Source organism: Lontra canadensis, unplaced genomic scaffold, assembly GCF_010015895.1.
Source record: "Lontra canadensis isolate GAN:19392208 unplaced genomic scaffold, GSC_riverotter_1.0 scaffold113, whole genome shotgun sequence".
In the NCBI taxonomy this organism is placed as follows: Eukaryota; Metazoa; Chordata; class Mammalia; order Carnivora; family Mustelidae; genus Lontra; species Lontra canadensis.
Genome location: NW_022631107.1, coordinates 6,252,945 through 6,265,449, shown reverse-complemented (window position 1 = coordinate 6,265,449; position 12,505 = coordinate 6,252,945). Strand labels below are relative to the sequence as shown.

General features: G+C 38.8%; 1 protein-coding gene across 2 annotated transcripts in view; it reads right to left on the bottom strand.

Moving 5' to 3' along the window:
* Window positions 1-506: 506 nt before the first annotated feature.
* The window catches only part of FRMD3 (FERM domain containing 3), a 302,093-nt gene continuing 290,094 nt past the window's right edge, over window positions 507-12,505 (bottom strand). Inside the window, exons 14-15 of one of the 2 annotated variants that reach the window (XM_032840453.1) lie at window positions 5,280-5,738; window positions 507-623 (exon numbers count right to left, since the gene is read on the bottom strand). In XM_032840453.1, the coding sequence (XP_032696344.1) occupies window positions 610-623; window positions 5,280-5,738 (473 nt within the window). In that variant the 3' untranslated portion in view covers window positions 507-609. Of the gene's footprint in view, window positions 624-3,304; window positions 5,739-12,505 lie in introns of those variants that run through there. The other variant, XM_032840452.1, reaches the window with a different exon arrangement.

Sequence of the window (12,505 nt, the reverse complement as noted above, 5' to 3'; positions counted from 1 at the left end):
TTTCAGAACTTTATACCACAGAAAGTATATCCTTGCTCCTCCTAAGAGTTTTCCTTTATAACCAGGAAAGTTGCCTTGGTTCTCTTTCCAACGAGATATTTGGGGTGAGCATCAGCTATGGGTAAAGAATAGGGATGTGTGGTGCCAACTAACCTCTTGTTCTTTACTAATATTAAGTCTCAAGGTCCCTCACCCACTTGCAAAGCTGGTCAGGGCCAGTGGCAGTAGTAGACATCCCCTGACGCCTGAGGTTCAGCCAGAAGCAGCCTTCTCCTTTCTTCCCTTACTGGCAACACTGGAGGTTGCAAAGATCCTAAATATTCTTGAGTGTCCTTAGTATGAACCTTGCCCCCAGCCACCACCCCAATTCCCAGTAGACGATAGACACCAGGGCCAGGAAAGGATTAAAATCAGTTTTATTAATGGATTGGAAAACACAGCTGAGATCTGAGATCCAAGTGAGGGCTTCTTCTGTCCTCTCCGAAGTGACGACTGCTGACCCCACTGCATGGAGTTTGCCAAACTTACCCACCCATCACAGACTGAGGCTGGAAGGTAGAGAGCCGAGTCCTGGCTGGGCCCACCATGGGCAGGTCCTGCTGGGTCTGTTTACTGCATGTAGACTGGAAGCCCAAAACAGGTCCAAGAGAAATAGAGAGAGAGAGAAAGAAGCAGGAGGAAAAGTAAGCAGGGACCTTTGGTACATGATCTCCACCCAGTACTTTGCTTCTAGGCTGGAGTGTAGTTAGGAGAGCTTTTCCCTATTTTGTTAAGCAAGGAATGGAGGAATAAGGACAAGGGTTTCTCCCACGAGGTGAGATTGGGTCAGGAGCCCAGACTGCTCAAGGAATAAATAACCAAGGGCCACTTTGTGTGAACCTTCCAGTCTGCAGACACTAAGGCAGACAAAGGTGTTGGCTACAGTTGCTGGAGGTCCCTAAGTCACCTCATACCTGAATAATAACCACAGAATTCTTTTTCTTGCCTGTAGTCTACAGTGTGGACCTCTGACGAGCTCTGAGTAAGAACTTGACAGACCTCCCCTGCCACAGCCTACCCCTGAGGTGGATGAAATGGATGAAGGTGACCAAAAGGTACAAACTTCCAGTTATAAGTAAGTTCCGGCTGGAGATGTAACAGACAACATGGGGACTCTAGTTAACAATCCTGTACTGCACTGCAAGTTGCTAAGAGAGCAGATCTTAAAAGTTGTCATCACAAGAAAACATTTTGTGCTTCTGTGAGGTGATGGATATTGACTAAACTTCCTGTGTGATCATTTCACAACATGTACCTATATCTAACCTTGTTGTACACCTGAAACTAATACAATTTTGTCAATTATAGTTCAGTAAAACAGAGATTGAAAGACTTAAGAGGCCACAACAGCTGACGTACAATTTGGCTTGACATCCATGGTGTACCTACTGTACAGAGAGCCCCTTTTGCTTCATTCACAGTAACACCTTCTGATTTAGCAGTCAGGGATGGAGTTGTTAGCTTTGTGATAAACCAGAGCAGTGGGCCTTTCAGGCCATGCTGTATGGAGGGGAAGACAAGAGTAGAAGAATAAAATTCTTCCGGTCTCCACGAACAGATCAAAGTTTCATGGCAAGTGCTGGAGAGTTGAGTCTGACGTAGCTCTCTCTGGCCCAAAAAAGCACCCTTTTCTGCCAGAACTGATGACCTACTAATTTTTAACATTCTGAAATCCTTCCTCTTAACTATAATGAAGAACACCTCTCATCTACTTTTTCCATGCTTTGCTATTTTCTAGTTATCTTAATGCTGTAGCTATCTTTTACATTCAGGTCCCTTTTCAGTACACTCAATATTCCTGGTTTTAGCCTGAGTGATTTCTGCAAAGGATTAATTCCATCCATTACCTGTGATTTTTTTATTTCATTCTATCACCATTCAAGGGTGACCTCATTCACGGTCCTACATGGTACCTTCCTGTAGTTTCAACAAAGTAAAGTTGCATAAATAGCCTGAATAAAACTAAATGATTGCAGAAACATTTTTCCCCAGAGTATTTTTATTAGGGATTCCTGCCACCATATTAACATATAAAACAATCTGGATGTTGACATAGAAATGCAGATTTTACTATACAAAGATAAGGCTCCAATCACAGGTAACATGGCCCCCATTTCTCTAGTATTTCAATGAAATCACCTTTTGAATTCTTCCCAGAGTTGTCTTTATAAATATTAGACAAACCACAAAATATATTCCAAATACATAACATTTTACAGTATGTTCCAAGCACAAACAGAAATACACGATACTTTACCTACATTTTTTTTCAAGATCCAACTTGCATTAGCACTAAAGACAAGATTGTGTGTGTATATGTATTTGCCATATATGTGCGTATATAAAACCACAAATGTACACACAGTTGTTTTCATGGAAAATTGAAACCTTTGAGACTGTGGGTTTTATCCCATGATATCTGAGAGGGAACAGGAATAATAACATGTCACAAACTCCTCAAACTGGGGAAAAATAAACACAACTATGTATGAAGGGCATATCAGTTGTGTGTATACAAATACACACATATATACAGATTCATATATAAACACAGCTATAGTGAAAATATGGTATATACATATACTCACACACTTGCTTTGAATCCTGTATCTCACTATATTATATACTCTCCATCTTTGGAAGCACTTTTCTCCTCTTTTGATCCAGGCAGCTGGAGACTCTCTCCTAACAAAACTGAAGTGGGTATTTCTAAAACGCTGATTCTATTCTAAATGCCTCAAAATGGCATTTCAGGATCCCAGTTTTATGTTTGGTGGCTATTGTTTAAATTCAGTAGACCCTATTCTTTTAACTCCTTCACTTACAAACATTTCTATTCAGTTTCTGCCTAAAACAGATGTTAGCTGGAAATGTTAAAATATATTGATTACTCCCCAATATGCATCTACAGGGTTGGATTATGGGTAGTATTTATCCCGTCAGTATTTTTCAGTGTTTTATGATGGGCAATATATTACATACTTCCATAATTTAAAAAAAATATTACTTTAAGCAGGCAGGGCTAGGTTTGTTATGGTTAGAACTTTAAAGGAAATGATATGAAGCATGATTACAAGGGGGACTAATTTTGGTCAGACTGCCATTTTGTCAGAAGGTATGAGTTGGAAGTCATGATAAAGGGGTAAAAAAAAAACCCTTCAATTTCAAAGCTGGCCATTTGGAAACTTCCAAAATAAGCTATAGAAAATATATTCTATGTTGGTATCAAATTTCAGGTATTAAATATTCAGTAAAAAGAAAAATAAATCACTGAAAGCACATTGGAGAGAACATCTTACAAACCTAACAGCAAGTGTATATTCTAGTTAGTTCAACTGAAGGCTTTACTTTTAAAATTTATTTTCAAACTTATATGTCGAATAGAGCACCCAGAGCTCCATGAATGGTCAATTTAGAAATGATGTTAATGATGGAGTTGGAGCATCTATTATGGTTAAGGAGAGAATACAGGCGCCGAATCTCTTTGTAAATGAAGGCAACAGAATATTCTCAATCCATGGAGAAATCCCAATGCACTATGCCCTAAGTGCCATACTCTTTTCTTGCTCAATTATACCACAGTATTGGTAAGTACTCTGCCCAGGGAAGCATCAGAACCTTTCTTTCTATTGTGGATCTTATGGTATGAAATAAGGTACTAGAACATTTGTTTCCTCTGCTATTGGGTTAAGGAGTCATTTTACTATTTCACCCAAGCTGAATGAGAGATCCTCTAATGAGTCCCTTCGACTTTCTTAATGGAAGCCCCAATTAGGAATGAGTTAAGATCTTAAGAAAACCAGGGAAGGAAAAGAGGATAACAGCCACCAAAAAGGAAGATTACCAGCATTTATCAAAAAGCCACACTCCATTCTTTCCATATTCTCTCTCTCTTTCTCTCTTACACACACTTCTTTTGAAATTTTTCCCATTGAATCAGTGAAAGGCATGAGGGACCTGAAAAATATGCCTTACAGTTTCTCCTCTTTGACTTAGATCCACTTAAACATATACCCATCAACTTGGACAGCAAGTGCACATTCTTTACATCATCCAATACCCATGCATCACCACCACTTTCATAAAAGATGGTTTGCCTACCACCCCTGCACAGCAGCAGCCTCACCAAACTCCTATTTTGCTACTTGCCCAATTCCTATCTGTGTCTACTCTTGGGTTAATGTACAATAATATGCAATTACCTAGCATAACTTTTAACTGTTTTCCCTTTAAAAAACATTCTTTCCCAACCAAAATATATGGACGGAATGCAAATGAAGGGAGTAAATCATCTTGTCCAAATACTTTGAAAAAAATGGACCACCCTGTGTCCACTTGAGTCTTCTCAGTTTCTACATCCTCCAGTTCCATCATCCATTTCAAGAGCTTACTTACTACAGTGTCTATCTACCTCATACGCAGGTAACAACAAATTACGCAATTGGTTCAGCCAAAAATATTGTAAAAAACAAACCAGTGCCAAAACATTAAAAAATTCCTGACATACCCTTTGTGCATTAGTCTTAAACAATCTGTACACTTAAATAACTCCAGGAGGCTTCTTTTTTTGCTAAAAATTTACCAAAATATTTTGAACACATAAAAATATTTTTAAAAAAACAGAAAACAAAAGCCCAGCATAAATTTAGTTGTATAGGCATGGGTTAGAGGACGTTGTTTTCACTAAGGATTATATTCAAAAACTTTCTCTTGGGTTGTTATTAAAATTCTGATCCAGAACCTTACAATGGTGCTAACTATTAAAAAAGGGGGAAACCTAATTCAGCTCAATGTATTATGTATCACGATACAATAAAGAGTATGTCTGTAGTATAATAAAAAATAAACATGTTTTTGGTTACTTAAAGGCCATCTTCCTGACCTATAACTAAAATAACCGTATTTGACTTGAACTTATTTAACTGCAGTGAGTTATGGAAAGCTAACTGAAAGTTTTCAATAATCCGTTATGAGTGAGGAACACCTGTTCACGGCCCCGTGACCAAGCAGAGCCAGGCATTTGCGGAAAAAGACAGAAACAAAAACAAAAAAAGCAAAATCACTAGTATTGAATATAGCCCTTAGTCATAGGAGATACGAACTTTACGAGCAGCCCAGCATGTAGAGAATGAGGCTGACTTTGCCAGCCACCCACTCCTTTAAAGGGCAGTAGTATTCATAGTGAAACTGCTCAAACTCTGGCGTCTGGCGGATTTCACATAAGAAGGAGAGATCAATACCTGACTCCAAAAGGAGGAGGAGCAGGGGGAATACAAAGAGCAGCAGCCCCAGGCCCACCACCAGGAGCCTGGAAAAGCTCTTGACCAGTGGGTTCACCCGAATGTGGCCTCTCAGAATGTCGTAGCTCCACGACAAAGCTTGGCGAGCCTCCTGCAGCTCTTCCTCTTCGGCCATCAAAAAGGCATGTTCGTCCGCTTCCAGCTCCTCAAAGGAATCCGTGTCTTCTCTTTCCAGCTCTAGCCTCGAAGGACAGTCAAAGAGCATGTCGATCTCATCCTCATCCACAGGGGTGGGGAGCAGGCTGGCACTTGGGTTGTACGCCAGTTCCGAGATGGTCAGGGGATCTTCTTTGATTTTATCTTCCTCTTCATTTGGGGGGTTTTCATACTCCTGGGCTTCCTTCACTGGCGAGCTAGAGATCAGAGGGGCAGAAATGTCTTCTTTGGGTAATGGAACACCTGTAAAAAGAGACATTTGTTCCCTTAATTTTATATTTCAGGTTGTTTTTTTTTTCCTTTTTCCTTCCCACAAAGATCTAGAGATGGAAACTAACAAAGAAAAAAGAAAGAGAAAGAAAAGAGGAAAAAAATGGAATTCAAGGAATCCATGAAATCACTGTGTGGAATGCTGACTTTTAACTAGGTACTTTTAGTAAAAGACCCCTAAGTTCAACATGCTAAACCCCAAATAAGCAACTCATCTCAAATGGTTGGCAATATTTGCAATATTGATGCGTACAGTTAGGGTCTGCAAGCCTCCAACTTTGGTCATGTCTACAAGAATAAGAGGACAATAAACCATTATTGTAATTTTGAATGGTGTCTTTTAGAAGTCAACAGTTACTATACTACCTTAGATGACAAATTATAGAATCTACTGTTCAATGACAGCCTTATTTTTATTTATCCTAGTCTTCAGGCACAAATTAGTGGTTTCTAGTTTTATAGAACTGCACTTACATACATAACTGTAATCATGTGTGCACAAACTTGCATCTTGCTCTTTTCATTTAACATTTTAACTTAGACATTCTCCATGTTGAAATGAACTCCCGTAGTATTATTCTTAGGCTGCCAAATTTTCTACGAATACAGTAAATTTGTTGCTTATTAACAAACATTTAAATTGCTTTGCGGTTATAAGAAAGAAATGCTAGCAAACACCTTTACACATAAAAGCTTTTTTACCCTTTTGTTTGAGTTCATTTGCCACAAATAGATACCTGAAAGGAAAATCACTTGGTCAAAGGGTAGGCATGTTATTTCTTAAAGTTTATCAGGGGAGAGCGGTTTCTTAGCTCTTCATGTCAACAGAGGGCAAATGCAGTTGCCTAAGGCTGGCTCTGCTCATTTTGAGTCTTGGGTTCTTAGTTGGAATTAAAATCTGGCTTTATCAAAGCCATGTTCCTCAGGGTGGATCTACAGGGTGATACAGTGGTAGCAGGGTGCATTAACTATTAACTACTACATTTCAGGATTTCTAAGATGTGCAAGAAGTGATAGACTGGACTTAGCTGTTGTTCCTGTGATGGGGAGCACACAACCACCCTGGACCAGACACCAAGGAGAGAATCCTGGAACGTGGGAGCAAGGCTAACGCAGCCCACTACACCAAAGAGAGCAAGACAGAGAACTCTGGAAAGGTAGGTAGAGGCGTGGTTCTATGCTGGCCCTAGGGCCCCTTCCTGGCCAGTGACCTGCCCCATGCTGGGAAGTCCCCAAGAGCCCAGGGGCGATATCCAGCACTATGGGTTGCTTTAAGGGAGCTGGCTTTGCTTCATAGGGATTATAGGGGAATCTGTGGGGCTCAAAAACTGGGAATCTGATTGGGACAGAGCACCAGGGAGGGCACTTCTGACCTTGGATCTGGGCAGACCAAGTGCACACTTGCCAGGCCCAAGTCGTAATCCCAAGCGGTGGTTCTGGTTCATTTGCAGAACTGAGTCAGGAGAACAGTCTGACCCCTGGGAAAGCAGCAGGGTTCAGGTCTGCTTACTTGGGTCTTCAGAGGAGTTTTATCAGCCTGGAGCCTGGTCTGTCCCTTCCCCTACACTCTGTAGAGCCTGGCTCCTGGTGCTTCTCAACCAGAAAGCCTGATGGGGGAAACTCAAAGTTGCCTGAAGGGGCTTTCCTAGGTAAAAGGGTTGAGTCACGGTTCAAGGATGTGGAGAGTAGTCCCCAGACCTGCGTGGCAGGAAAGGCTGGTGAGAACACCTGTGAGCTATGTGACTTGGCAACGCTCAGGCTGTGGGGTAGGTGGGTAGAGCTGACCGCCTTCAGAACAAAGCAGGGGTTACTGATCAGCCAGAAAAACTGTGGCATGAGTTAGCTTGGGTAAGGACAGCAAAGAGCCTTACTAGCCTTGGAGCTGCTTCTCCCGCTGTGTCCAGGCAGGGAAACTAATTCATAGCCCCCTGCCAACCAAGGAACCTCCCCAGAACACTTCAGACATTAAGAGCCCTGCTCACAGAGAGCACAGCCTGTGGCTTTCCTTGTCTGCAGAGCAAAACTGGCAGCCTCACCCGCCCAGAATATCCAGTGCACACTCTTGCTTGATTCAGGTCCTATAACCATGAATACTCTACCTGGCAAAGTTATCATTCAGAAATGAAGGAAAAGTAATGGGGCACCTGGGTGGAGTGGTTAAATGCCCAAGTCTTGGTTTCCGCTCAGGTCATGACTTCACGGTTGTGAGATTGAGCCCTGCATCAGGCTCATGCTCTCCCGCTTCCTCTGTCTCTCCCCTCTTCTCACTCTCTTTCAAGTTAAAACAAAACAATTGAAGGAAAAATAAAGAGATTCTTGGAGAAGCAAAAGTTAAAGGAGGTCATCACCACTAAACTGGCCTTAAAAAAATGTTAAGGGCCTTTAGGTAGAAAAGAAAAGGCCATAATTGAAAGTAAGAAAATTGTGAAAGAAAAACAATTTTCTAACTAAAAGCAAAAAATCAAGTAAAGAAAGTAGAACAAATACTTACTAACCAAAAAAAAAAAAAAAAAAAAAAAAAAGGGAAGAAGTAAAATCAATTATATCTTAAAAGTTAAGGGGACTCACAAAATAAAAGGGTGTAAAATATGACAACATATACATAAAAAAGTGGAGGGGGGAGTAAAAATGTTCTTTTAGACTGTGTTCCAAACTTAAGTGACATCAACTTGATATAGACTGCTATATACATAGGATGTTATATATGAGCCTAATGGTAACCACGAATAAAAAACCTGATACAGGGGCACCTGGGTGGCTCAGTCATTAAGCAACTGCCTTCAGTTCAAGTCATGATCCCAAGGTCATGGGATCGAGCCCTGCATCAGGCTCCCTGGTCACCAGAAGCCTGCTTCTCCTTCTCCCACTCCCCCTACTTTATTTTCTTCTCTTGCTTTGTCTCTCTCTGTCAAATAAATAAAAGCTTTAAAAAAAAAAACCTCATATAGATACACAAAAAATAAAGAGAAAGGTAGTGAAACTCTAAAACAAAAGAAAGTCATCAATCACAAGGGGCAAGAACAAGAGATAAAAGGGAGAACTAGAAAAACAATCAGAAGTCAATTAGCAAAATGTCAATAGGTATGTACTTAAACGTACATGGTACAGTAATTAAATGTACATGGTCAAATGCTCTGATCAAAAGACATAGGGTGGCAGGATGAATAATAAAAACAACAACAAAAACCCAACCCATTTATATGCTGCCTACAAGAGCTCCTCTTCAGACCTAAAGATACATATAGACTGAAAGTGAAAGATGGAAAAAACTTCCATGCAAATGGAAGTTTAAAAAAAAACAAGGATTGCCACTCTGCCCCCCCCTTTTTTTTTAATCAGACAAGAGAGACATTAAAACAAAGACTGTAATGAGACAAGGGCATTATAAAGGATAAAGGGATCAATCCAACAGAAGGATATAACAATTATAAATATATGTGCAACCAATGTTGGAACACCTAATATATAAAGCAAAGATGAACAGACACAAAGGAGTAATTGACAATAATAAAATAATAGTACAGAACTTTGACACATTTACATCAATGGAGAGATCATGTAGAGAGAATATCAGTAAGGAAACTACATCTTTGAACAACACGTACGTCCATCTGGTCTAAATTAATATATACATAAGAGAATATATATTTCCTTCAAGTACACATGGAACATTATATGAAATAGATCACATTAAGCCACCAAATCTCAATAAACTTAAGACTGAAATTGTCATGCATTTTTTTCTAACCATAGAGGTATGAAACTAAAAAATCACAAGGAAAAAAAAACTGGGGGAAAAAAAAAAACATGTGGAGGCTGATCAACGTGCTACTAAACCACTGGGTCAATAGAAATTTAGAAGCACATGGGGACAATTAAAATGTTCAAATCTTTGGGACACAGCAAAAGCAGCTGGAAGGGGGAAATTTATAGCAATATAAGCCTACCTTAAGAAACAAGAGAAATTTCAAACACTCTAACCTCATCCCAAAAGAACTAGAAAAAAAGTTAGTCGAGGGAATAAAATAATAAAAACCACACATAAGTGAAATAAAGACAAAACAACAGCAACAACAAAAACACAACAGAAAAAAATTAGACTAAGAGCTGGTACCTCAAAAAGATAGACAAAATTGTTAAACCTTTAGCCAGACTCACTAAGAAAAAAGAGAGGAACCAAATAAAATTCAGAAATGGTAGATGAGAAGTAACAACTGACAACACAGGAATACAAAGGATTATAAGAGACAACCACAAAAGTTATATGCTCACCAATCAGATAATATAGGAGAAATGGAAAACTTCCTAGAAACCTATAATCTTCCAAATATGAATCAGAAATAGAAAATCTGAACAGACCAATAAAAATAAAGAAATGAAATTGATGGTCAAAAAACTCCTGGCAATCTTCAATGGATTCACAGGTGAATTCTACCAAATATTTGAAATATTTGAAGAAGAGTTTATAGGCATTCTCCTCAAATTATTCCAAAAATAAAAAATGAGAGAGGAAGGAAAGCTTCTAAATACATTATGCAAGGCCAATATGATCTTGACACTGAGACCAGACAGATAGTACAAAAAAACAAAACAAAGCAAGCAAACAACACCAACAGAACCATAGGCCAATTTCCCTGAAGAATACAGACCCAAAATTCCTCAACAAAATATTAGTAAACCATATTTAATAATACATTAAAAAGATCATTCACAACAACCAAGTGGGATTTATTATGAAGATTTATTCAGTATTCACAAATCAATATGAAATACCACTTTAAGAAAATGAAGGATAAAAATCATATCTCAATAGATGCAGAAAAATCATTTGACAATGTACGACACCACTCATGATTAAAAACTCTCAACAAAGTAGGGTTTGAAGGACCATACCTTAACATAGTAAAAGCCATATATGAATACCCACAGCTAACATTATACTCACAATGATGAAAAACAGAGCATTTATTCTAAGAGCATGAACTAGAGAAAGATGTCCACTCTCAACACTTTTATTCAATATAGTGCTGGAAATCCTAACTATAGCAATCAGACAAGAAAAAGAAATAAAATGCAAGGAAGAAGAAAAACTTTCACTACTTACAGATGACATGACACGACCCACAGAAAACCCTAAAGCCTCTACCAAAAACAGAATATATGAATTCAGTAACGTTTCAGGGTACAACATTAATACATAGGTATTGCTGTTATTCACTAAAAATGAAATAGCAGAAAGAACACAATTCCATTTACTAAGTGTACTAAATACCATTTTCAGTTGCACCAAAATGAATAAGATACCTATATGTAAACTTAACCAAAGAGGTGAAAGACCTGTACTCTGAAAATTATAAAACACTGATTCAAGAAATTGAACACAACACAAACAAATGGAAATACAACACAAACAAATGGAAAGATATTACATGCTCATTGATTGGAAGAATATTACTAAAATTTCTGTACTACTGAAAGGAATCTACAGATTCAGTGCAATCTCTATCAAAATATAATAGTATTTTTCACAGAACTAGAATAATCCTCAAATTGGTATCAAACCACAAAAGACCCTAAATAGCAAAAGCACACTTAAGAAAAAAAGAAGAGGGTGCCTGAGAGGCTCAGTTGGTTAAGTGACTGCCTTCAGCTCTGTTCATGATCCTGGAATCCCAGCATCGAGTCCCACATCAGGCTCCCAGCTCAGTGGGGAGTCTGCTTCTCCCTCTGACCCTGCCCCTTCTAATGCTGTCAGTTTTTCTCTCTCAAATAAATAAAATCTTTAAAAAAAAAAAAAAGAACAAAGCTGGAGATACCACAATTCCAGATTTCAAGAAACACTATACAGCTGTGGTAATCTGGCACAAAAAGAGACACATAAATCAACGGAATAGAATAAAGAGCCCAGAAATAAACCCGCAATTATACGGTCAATTAATCAATGACAAAAGAGGCAATATCCACAACGGGGGAAGTGGGGGAAACAGTCTCTTCCCAGTGCTGGGAAAACTGGAGACATGCAAAAGAGAAACTGGACCACTTTCTTACATCATACACAGATATAAACTCAAAATTGAGTGACAAACTAAATGTGAGACCTGAAAGCATAAAAATCCTACGCCTTAGCATTTTACTAGGTATGTCTTCTGAGGCAAGGGAAATAAAAGCAAAAATAAACTATTAGATGTAGATCGAAGTGAAAAGCTTTTGTACAACAAAGGGAAAACATCAACAGAAGGAAAAGGCAACCTACTGGAATGGGAGAAGATATCTGCAAATGATACATCTGGTAAGAGGTTAATGTACAAAATATATAAAGAATTTGTACAACACAGCACCTAAAAAACAATTTGACAAAAACTAGACAGAAGATCTGACTAGACATTTTTTCAAAAACGACATACAGTGAAGAGACACATGAAAATATGTTCAACATTAATCATCAGGGAAATGGTTATCAAACCTTACCGCTGAGGTTATCACTTGTCAGAGCTATCACTGCACATCTGTCAAAGGGCTAGACTCAAAAAGATAAGAAGTAACAAGTAATGGTGAGGATGTAAAGAAAAAGGAAACTTGTGCACTGTCGGTGGGAATGTAAATTGGTGCAGCCACTGTGGAAGGCAGTATGGCGGTTCCTCAGAAAATGAAATAGAGAAATACCGTATGATCCCGTAATTCCACTACTGAATATTTACCCAAAGAAAATATAAACACTCATTTGCAAAGATACATGCATC